Genomic DNA, 9,404 nt, shown 5'->3' on the forward strand with positions numbered 1-9,404 from the left:
CCCGCGTAGGGGCGACTCCTCCAATTGACATGAAAATATTTGCACAAAGTTTAAGTGCCCCCTTTTTTCGCGCACCCTCAGCGCAAGGCGCAAAATAAAGTGACGTGATAGTATTTAGGCTACTCCGCACAAGTCCGGCACGTTTTCCCCTTTTGAAGCGCATTTCGATGCTGCTTGGGCGCCGCAAGCTCTCAGAAAAAAAAAGGGGGGAAAAGCCCGTGCATATATTGCAAAATAAAATATACGGTTTTATTGCGTTTGAATGGGGGTATATACATAAAATATGCATATGGGAGGACTGCTTTTGCCGTCGTGCGTCCCTTTTTTTTCGTCCCATTATTCTCAGCTTGAATTATTATGATGCTAATTTTCTTTTTTTTTCACATTTATTTTTTTTTTTTTTTTTTTTTGCCACTTGACGGAACATTTTGCCTTAAAATTTGGAGAATTTTTCTTCTTAATTTTATATGTACATGGTTTACATGAAAGGGTTCATTTGTTTTTGTTATGTTTACGATTTTTTTGATTTTTTGGATTTTTGCAGTTTTTCGGTTTTTGGGTTTTTACGAATTTTCCCATTTTTGTCATTTTTTACAATTTTAACGTGTACGCCATTTGTGCTGTGAGCTACCATCCTTCCCACAATTTATTAGTTCCCCTCGCACCTTTAGGCCTCATATATATGCTACATATATTAGCATCAATTTGTACGCTTACGTTCTTGCCTATTATATTTATGTATGAATATGGGCATATCCACCTATATACATATTGTAGCTAACAAAGCGTTGATAAATTAACCCTTAGTTGAACTAAGGGAAAAAAAAAAAAAAAAAAAAAAAAAAATTTATTATCACAGTATAACACATAATTAGTAGACGAACAACATTAAGATGAGTTATCATCGCTTTTTTGTTGGGGTGTTTCTTATCTCTTTTTTATTTTTTAAAGTGCATAGTTGTCTTTATGTAACAGATGGCAGCTCTATCATTTTAGAAAACGTTGGAACGTCATACAAGTAATGAGAAAAAAATAGTAACTAGCCGAAGACGGCGTAAAAAAAAAATAAAAATAAAATAAACACGATGTCCTTTTGTTCCATGGGAAGAGAGTGACCCATGGCACAGCATTTGATCATTTTCCATTTAGCTGTGTTTCCCATTCAGTGCCATTCTACTCGTCCATGTGTATTTTTACTGCCGAAGCGTCCATTCCATTATGCCTTTTTTTTTTTTTTTTTTTTAAAGACTCTTTTCCACGGATATGAAATGGGGATCTGGGTCAGGAAACCAACTAGTGGTAATGCACCGAAAGAGAAATTAAAAACGTCTACATGTGCGCAGCAGAGTGGATTTCTATTTTGGAGGAAATCTTTTTACGAATATGGGACAGTGCGTCCACACTGAGAGATGCGTTCTTTCCTCTTTTTGTCACTCGATCGAGTCGTAAAAGGGATATGCTCTGTACAAGCGCATATACCGTTGTATGCACTCGCAATTTTATATTCCTCCCACACCCACATATCATTGCTCTTATTTTTTCCTAAAAGACCGCAGTAACGACTAACAAGAACGAGGAAAATCTCTTGTGGACAGTTAACATTTATGATGGTACAAAGCGAAAATGAAAGGAAGGCCACTATTAAAGAGAGGAGTACCATCCAGGGATGTGTAGCGATGGAGGCAGATGCGCCACATAACCAATACGTATATAACTTTTTTTTTTTTTCATTTTTGCATTTTCAATTTTGCCCTCAACTCAGATGTGAAGAGCTTCACGGGAAACAAAATAAGCTGCGACGAAATCATCACGCTGAAGCATGTCAAGTCGAACGGATACTTGATGGGCTCTTCGCACGACTCGATACTTTCTAACAATTATGAAGTGAGAAGCGAAAAAAAGGGGTGCACACGCGTTAACATAGACATGTGTGCATGCGTGATTATATGAGTGTGTGCATGCAAATGTGTGAATGTGCACATGCGTGATTATATGAGTGTGTGTATGCAAATATGTACATGTGCACATGCGTGATTATATGAGTGTGTGTATGCAAATATGTACATGTGCACATGCGTGAATGCCGCGTACTGTTAAATGTCAAATGCGAGCCATCCGCGCTATCTTCATTTCATTCATCGCTTCCCCCTTCGCACCAAAGCTAAGTGTCCATGAGAGCAAAGAGTCGGGGAAATTTCAAGTCATTTGTGAAAAAAAAAAGGACAGTCCCTACTGGTCATTGGGTGAAAATATTTACCTAAAGAGCGTGGATCACAATGGATATGTCTCCACGAGCAAAAGCTATGAGTAATACGCTGCACTGAGGAGGAAGCAAGTCACTCATGAGGGTTCATTTTCTCTTCGGCATTTTTTGCACACATGGTGGCGTCAGCATTGAGTTTGAGCATGCTACTGGAGTGTCCTGTCACACTTCTATCGAATTGCTTCCATGCTCATCGAGATGCATTACTCTTTCCATTTCTCTTTCCATTTCTCTTTGCATTTCTCTTTCCATTTCCTCGCCCCACCCCCTCCCCGTTGCAGATTTAATCAGTACAATTGCCACAACTGCCCAATTTTGTACCACCTGGAGGCATGCATTATGAGATATACTTACCCGCGCGATGAGCAGAAGTGGAGGGCCAAATCGGTAAGGCGAAGAGGACGTGTGGGGACTGCCTGTTGTGGGTGGGCGCACCCGCCGCATGTGTACCTTCCGCGTGTGTACCTTCCACGTGTGTACATTCCGCGTGTGTACCTTCCGCGTGTGCACCTTCCGCTTGCGCGCTAACTACTCCATGCGAATGAAACTTCCCCCCTTCCATCCGCAGGGCGTCATCATAACCCCATTTAACGACGAACGCGGCGAGAAATTTAATGGTGATGAACTGTGAGCAGCTTTGTACAACCTCCTTTTCCATCTCACGTTTATTAATTTTTTTTTTCCCCCCCTTTTTTATCTGATATTTTTTAATATTCTACGGCATGTGAGCGGAAGTTAGTCCCAGGGGTGCTGACTGTGCTTATTTTTACAGCCCGCTGCTTATTTTATTTATTTATTTATTTTTTCCTTTCTTTTTTCTGTGTTTAACACTCAAAAAGGCAAACAAAATAAAGTAGCCACTTTTAATTACAAGCGGTAAATCGAAACAGGTGTGTAAGATGGTAGCACGTCGAAAATGCAGCGTAAGCCAAGCGAAGGGATGGCGCGAGGGGATATAAACAGTACGTCTGCTGTGATGTGATGTGCTCTGCTGCGATGTGCTGCGATGTGCTGTGATGTGCTGCTTGGGGGCTTCTCTTGCTACTGAGGGGTAGGACCATCGCTGAGCAGGTTCCTCTGCATCTTCAACTCCATGGTCCTCCGGTCCACATTACTAAAATAATTCTTTATCCAAGCGCGCCTCGATTTGAAGTAATCAAACTGGTACGTATTATTAAGGTAACGTAACTTTTCCCTGAAGTAGTACCTAGAGTTGGCACAAATATAAGGGTACCATTGAATTAAATTCTCCATGTTGATTCTATCCTGATGAAAATATAACCTCATATTATGAGACAAAGTACGCGGCACATTTCCACGAATAAAAATCTTATGGTAAAATTCTTCTATATTCATTTGTTTAATAGTATACGTAAAAGTATTTCTGTAACTCTTCACTAACCCAAAGTGCCCTAACGCATGGTACTTGATAAATTTCATCGGTGTGTTGTAGTGGATCTGTACATTATCAATATATAGACGGGATACATCTCCATTAAATTTGTGCACAATTTTTTCTTTCGAATTTAACAAAGAGTTTAATATATTATTTACTCTTATCTGTGGAATGGATTCTAAATAGACGATGGCATCTTCAAGGTGTAATCCCTTAATGAGTCTACCAAAGTTATACAAATTGCGCAAACTTATTTTTAACTGATATACTTTAAAAGTCCAGTATACATCGTCCTTCCTATTTTTTATATTTTCTTCATCTTTCTTTGGTATCTTTGGCTTTATTCCTTTCCTAATATACCTCCTTTCGTTGTACCTATGGATAATTCTTCTCCTCCATTCCCAAAAACCCTTTTTTCTGTAATATGGATTTCGTAGCCTTACATTCGTGTTTATGCATTTCTTACTTGTTTGGAAGAGGAAGTTTTTTTTTATGTTCCTACTAAAAAGGGGAAACATAACTCCACACATACGAAAAGGAGAAGGAGGTGGGAAAAAAAAAAAAAGTGGCTACTCTGCGTGTTGGGAGAAAGCTTACTTTTGAGCGTGTAGAAATGTTGACCTTCTCCGAACTTTAAAAAGGGGTTTCTTTTTTTTTTCTTTTTAATTTGTTTTTTTCCTTTTTCCTTCATCATTTTGCCATATTAATTTTTCCGACTCTCTTTTGTGTGATGCACTTTGAGGAGTAGGGGGCGTGGAGAGAAGCTGTGTTCTCATTTTGGTAATCTTCCGCCCACTCGGGGGTAAACTTCCCGTCGGTTTTGCTTCAAATCGGTTTTGCTTCGAGCCAGTTTTGCTTCGGACCAGTTTTGCTTCAAATCGGTTTTACTTCGAACCAGTTTTGCTTCGGCTCCCTGCTGCGACCCGTTCAATTTGATTTTCTCCTCCCTCTGTAGTACAAGCATGTCACGTGACATGGCACATTTTTTCAAGTGGGGATGAACCCCCCCACCGCGCATCGTTTTGCTTTTCCGCATGCATTTATCTTCTCCGCGCTTATGTGTAGAAAAGGCGTGGAAAAATAAACAAACAAGCAAACAAACGAACGAACAAACAAACACTACTCCTTTCGCATGTCCATTATATTGAAATGCGTGGAGCACTTCGAAATTGCTTTTCCGCTTTTCCGCTTTTCCGCTTTACCGCTTTACCGATTTGCCTCTCTCGAACAATCGTACTTTTTTTTTTTTCTCCACCGCTTTTTTGCACATTTGCAGCTTAGGCAGGACGCGTGAGTTGCATCCGACTTAATTCGACCCCCATAGGGTGACCACAAATTAGAGGAAAAGGCGCCAAGCATATTTAGTACGATCTGAGGCATGCACACAATTGGGTCAATCCAAACCTACCGAACGAATCAAACACGCCATTTATGTATACCCATTTGAGAATTGTTACGGATGCACATTTTGTGTTCAGCCCACCCGAGGTGACAAACAATATAGACAATTCCTTTCAGCCACTCCATTCTCCTAAAGTGCACAATTGAAAGGGCTGTTCTGCTATCACAATTATGACCGTTGAGGGGCACGAAATGCAAAGTGCCTTTTGTAAAAAGGAACACACGTGCATTTACATCATGGTTTTTAAGCCTCTTCGTCTTGACTGTGCTTAATTTGAGAAACCGCAGGGTGATCTTCCCAAATATATATCCTCCCCCTCCTTGGTAGCAGAACTGGTGAAGAGTAACCCAACTGTGTCGCATTACAACATTACCCTCCTCAAAATGGATTTAAAAAGCGCACAGTGCATTTGGGACACCCTCAACGATTTGCACAAAAGTGACAAGCAGGTGAGGAGGAAGGAGCACCAACTAGTGAGCAGCAGGGGGAGCGGCGGGTGTATCCTCTTCATCGAATGCACCGTTTAGTTCGATCACGTCATTCTCACCATAAGGAACCTGTGATGCCTCCTTTTTAGGCGTACGAAAAATTTATGGACAAACACATGGGGAAGATGAAGCAGCAGAAGGCGATCAAACCAAAGTTCTGTTTCTGCATCGTGACGGACCTGGAAAAGGTGTCCATCAAGACAAAGGCCAGTGAGCACAAAGAGAAGATTTGTGATTACTATGTGTATGTATATCACAGCAGCAAAATGAAAGCACCCACGCTCCCGAAGAATTTCCCTAGCAACATGGAAGAAGTAAATTACGATGACATTTCTATTAGTACGTGTAAAATAAAAGGAGAAAGCTCCAGAGATATGTATGCAGAAGCTGTTATCCACTCGGATGTTCAGAAGAATTTCCACAACGTATATTTTAAAAATAAAATTATCCAAAAAATATTAACAATATTAAATGAGTCAGAACAAATGCTTAGGAGTGATATACGCATAAATGGGAACTCCTTCAAATATAACGAGTTGGGATATATCCCGAAGACGAAACATTTTTTAAATCCGCATTGTGTGGATGACACATTACACACAGAAGACTCCACATCGGTGGACGAAAATGACATAAAATTTTACAACATGTTAAGTCAAAAACAGCTTAAGAGTAATGATACAAAGGAGGAAGAGAAAAACGAAATAAAAATACACGACACATCCAGTAACATACTGAATGATATACAGTCGGTTAGGACCACCAAACGGGGGAAAAATGACGATGGTGAACAGGGGCGCATCCCGAGGCAGGTGAAGTCCTATCACTACACAGTTATTGACAGGTTAGAGTTCGAAACGGAAAAATGAGCACTAAATTGTAAAAGTTTATCTCCACGCATATACACCTCTTTTCTCCCGCGACGTTCACTATGTGTCCCTTTTTCTCCAACAGATACCTCCATATCATCGTCACCTTCAACAGCATTTCATACGAAGAATTGGAGATTTTGAAAAAAGGCAACACCGTCGAGATTTACGTGTCTAGCAGGTAATGTCTCAAGTGGTTGCTACGTCGAAAACGTACGTGTATATATGTACATCCCCACATGTGTGTGTTTTTTTTTTTTTTTTTTTTTTTTTACAGACCCGATGACTGCATGACTTTGAGCTTCAAGCAAAATTTAAGCGATAATGTAAGAACCCAGCCAACGCGAGCTTGAGCGTTTTTGCAGGGAGGAAAGCAAACCCCCTCACTCATGTGCATAAATGTTTTCGTTTACCGCTACAACTGCTCAGTGTGACCAGTTTAGCAGTCATCAAAATGAGAGAGAGAAAAAAAAATGGTCATATTCCCTCCGTTGCCTCACCCCCCCCCTGCGCAGATCAAAGCCTACTTCAATGAAAAGGGCCTCAAGCTGACCATCAGCGTGGAGCTTCTGTACTGAAGGGGATTATTTTACCGTTGTGGAGAGTCGCAGAAGGCGCGAATGGGCGGAAGCAACTATTGCAACTTTGGATACTTCCAAGAGTGCGTTTGTTTCTCCCCAACTGCGTCATCCCCGCAGCATCAATTTTGTCTCTCCTAATTCGCTACTCTTTTGGCGACTTTATTTTGTTTTAATTTTTTTTTTTTTTTGTAAAGACAGTTGTTACCATATTAAACATTAATTATTCATGTGTGCAAAAAAAAAAAAAAAAATGGTCGGTTAATTATCTGAAAATATAATTCGCTCAAGTTTATATTTTCATCTGTTGAGGGAAACAAAAAAATAAACTGATCAAAAATTTTTAAATCAGTTTTATTTAAAAATATTTCGAGGGGATAAAACGGCTATGGAGCAATAAGGGGCGGTAAGAAAAGCGAAATGAATAAGGGGATGGGGGATGAAAGAGGAGGAGAAGCGGCGAAGAGGATAACTCTTCCCCAGAAATTAAAGAAAACGATCTAAGACTTGTGAAAAAATCATCGAAAGTGGACGCGTAAATGGATGTCTTCTTTAACAGATACACACACACATGCACATGACACGTGGACGAATTTGCGTGTGTATACAACTGCGCAGATATAATTACGCACATATAATGACGCACATATAATTACGCACATATAATGACGCGCATATAATGACGCGCATATAATGACGCACATATAATGACGCACATATAATGACGCACATATAATGACGCACATATAATGACGCACATATAATGACGCACATATAATTATGCACATGTAATCACGTACACATAGTTATGCGCATATAATTATGCACACTTGCATATTAGCACTAATTGGCCTACCCCCCGCGGCACGCCGAAAGGGCGGCGGTCGGGCGAAGGCGGAGAATTAATAGGGGTACAGGGAGGGGACGAACGAAAAGCATCAGGCGTAAAAACATTAAATGCAAATGGGACTGTCAAGGAGTGGTCAGAATACGAAGCATAAAGCACTTCTTATCATTTTGCCAGAAGGAAAGAAACCAAAAGGAAAGAAACCCAAAGGAACTGTTTTTAAAAGCCTTAATCAGTGAAATCAGGAAATTTTCTTGTAATCCCTCATAATAAAAATGAATAGATTTTTTTCCTTCACAGTTCCAAATTTTATGGGGATACAGTTGCCGCTGTCGTCTAAGTGCAAAGCTAAGCAGCAGTTGTCGTTGATCAAATTTGCTTGAGTTTCCACGCGCTTCAGCTGCTCTTCTCCATACAACAAAGATCGAATGTCACTGAAGTTGATCATCCTCACCTGGGAATGGGGGTACAACAACGGGGGTAGTGTAACAGTGGTGGAGTAACGGTGGCAAAGTGACGGTCGCTATCATCGAGACCTCTCCCCAGCATGTTCATTTTCGCCTGAACGCACCGCTGCTTCCACGAACGGTGCCATGTTATGCATACACACATATGTATCCATACGTACACACGCACACGCTGCATATTTTCACATGCACACTCTCGTCATTGTCGTCATATGACAAAAGCGAAAAGCAAATGAGCTGAATTAGTTACTTTCTGATGACAAGATATGCACAGGGTCTTTTCGTTGAAATTGGCTTGCAAGTTACACGGTAATTTTGTGCCATCCTGCGGAGAAAAAAAAAAAAAAAGGCTCGTAAGTAGGTACGTAAGCGTGATACCTATTGGAATGCCCCTCATGGGTGGGGCCACGTCGCTTGGAAAGGTTCCCCTCGTGGAATATACCACATTGTGTTTACATTTTCGAAAAAAAAAAAGGATGCACAGGAAAGTTAGAAAAATGGACAAGAGCACAAACAGATAAAGAGTTAACAGGCCCCCATCTTTTGTGACGACTTAAAGTGCAGGACAAAATTTCCTTACCTGTAGCAAGACAACTATTTGGATGTTGTTCTTTAATCGCTTTTTAAACTCGTTTATCTCACTGTTGGAAAAGGCTAAACATAGGGGGGAAAAGGGCATGGAGCGTGTGATGCACGCACAAGTAAGAAAGGACGGGGAAAATACACATGTGTACATGTATGCATACACACATGGTGGAAACATGCGTACTCGCTGCGCACACATTCGAGTGCTCCAAACTGCTCATGTAACATTCTATGGAGGCGAGTGATTTTTCCCGGAAGGGGATTTATTTCTACGTATGATTACTTTCCAATATTTCGTCATCATTCAAGTATTTTTTATTTTCATCTAGGGAACAACAGGATACAATATTTCCCATTTTTCTGTTTGGGTGTTTCTTTCGAAATGTATAATTCGTGTAGAAACAACGGTTTGGGTTTTGCTTTGAATTATACGCAAATGGTGGCGAATGGGTGTATGCATAGAGGTATATTTATGCTTATATGCCTTTGCATATGTATTTTTTTTTTTT

General features: G+C 40.4%; 4 protein-coding genes across 4 annotated transcripts; 2 read left to right on the top strand and 2 right to left on the bottom strand.

Moving 5' to 3' along the window:
• Positions 1-804: 804 nt before the first annotated feature.
• PCYB_082050 (hypothetical protein) lies at positions 805-2,945 on the top strand. Its single transcript, XM_004221943.1, has 7 exons — positions 805-1,018; positions 1,248-1,299; positions 1,550-1,610; positions 1,763-1,821; positions 2,162-2,307; positions 2,545-2,650; positions 2,832-2,945. The coding sequence occupies exons 1-7, from the start codon at positions 894-896 to the stop codon at positions 2,892-2,894; spliced, it is 612 nt and encodes a 203-aa protein (XP_004221991.1). The 5' UTR covers positions 805-893; the 3' UTR covers positions 2,895-2,945.
• A 359-nt stretch (positions 2,946-3,304) lies between these two features.
• PCYB_082060 (hypothetical protein) lies at positions 3,305-4,353 on the bottom strand (the record flags this gene model as incomplete). The annotated part of the gene is made up of 2 exons (XM_004221944.1): positions 3,305-4,179; positions 4,257-4,353. 2 exons carry the CDS (start codon positions 4,351-4,353, stop codon positions 3,305-3,307), a joined length of 972 nt encoding a protein of 323 aa, XP_004221992.1.
• Positions 4,354-5,444: 1,091 nt separating this feature from the next.
• On the top strand, positions 5,445-6,996 carry PCYB_082070 (hypothetical protein; the record flags this gene model as incomplete). Its single annotated transcript, XM_004221945.1, has 5 exons — positions 5,445-5,510; positions 5,639-6,418; positions 6,481-6,599; positions 6,696-6,744; positions 6,934-6,996. The coding sequence occupies 2 exons, from the start codon at positions 5,445-5,447 to the stop codon at positions 6,416-6,418; spliced, it is 846 nt and encodes a 281-aa protein (XP_004221993.1). The 3' UTR covers positions 6,481-6,599; positions 6,696-6,744; positions 6,934-6,996.
• Positions 6,997-8,084: 1,088 nt separating this feature from the next.
• Positions 8,085-9,251, bottom strand: PCYB_082080 (hypothetical protein; the record flags this gene model as incomplete). Its single annotated transcript, XM_004221946.1, has 4 exons — positions 8,085-8,297; positions 8,561-8,635; positions 8,891-8,964; positions 9,179-9,251. 4 exons carry the CDS (start codon positions 9,249-9,251, stop codon positions 8,085-8,087), a joined length of 435 nt encoding a protein of 144 aa, XP_004221994.1.
• Between the last annotated feature and the right edge of the window lie 153 nt (positions 9,252-9,404).

This window comes from Plasmodium cynomolgi, chromosome 8 (genome assembly GCF_000321355.1).
Source record: "Plasmodium cynomolgi strain B DNA, chromosome 8, whole genome shotgun sequence".
Lineage (NCBI taxonomy): Eukaryota > Apicomplexa > Aconoidasida > Haemosporida > Plasmodiidae > Plasmodium > Plasmodium cynomolgi.

Bases quoted from the DNA above. Each gene is read 5' to 3' on its own strand.
- PCYB_082050 (XM_004221943.1), top strand. From the start codon at position 894: ATGAGTTATCATCGCTTTTTTGTTGGGGTGTTTCTTATCTCTTTTTTA. The intron at 1,019-1,247 runs GTAATGAGAAAA...TTTTTTTTAAAG, and splicing joins AACGTTGGAACGTCATACAA to ACTCTTTTCCACGGATATGA. The intron at 1,822-2,161 runs GTCAAGTCGAAC...TTCGCACCAAAG, and splicing joins AAATCATCACGCTGAAGCAT to CTAAGTGTCCATGAGAGCAA.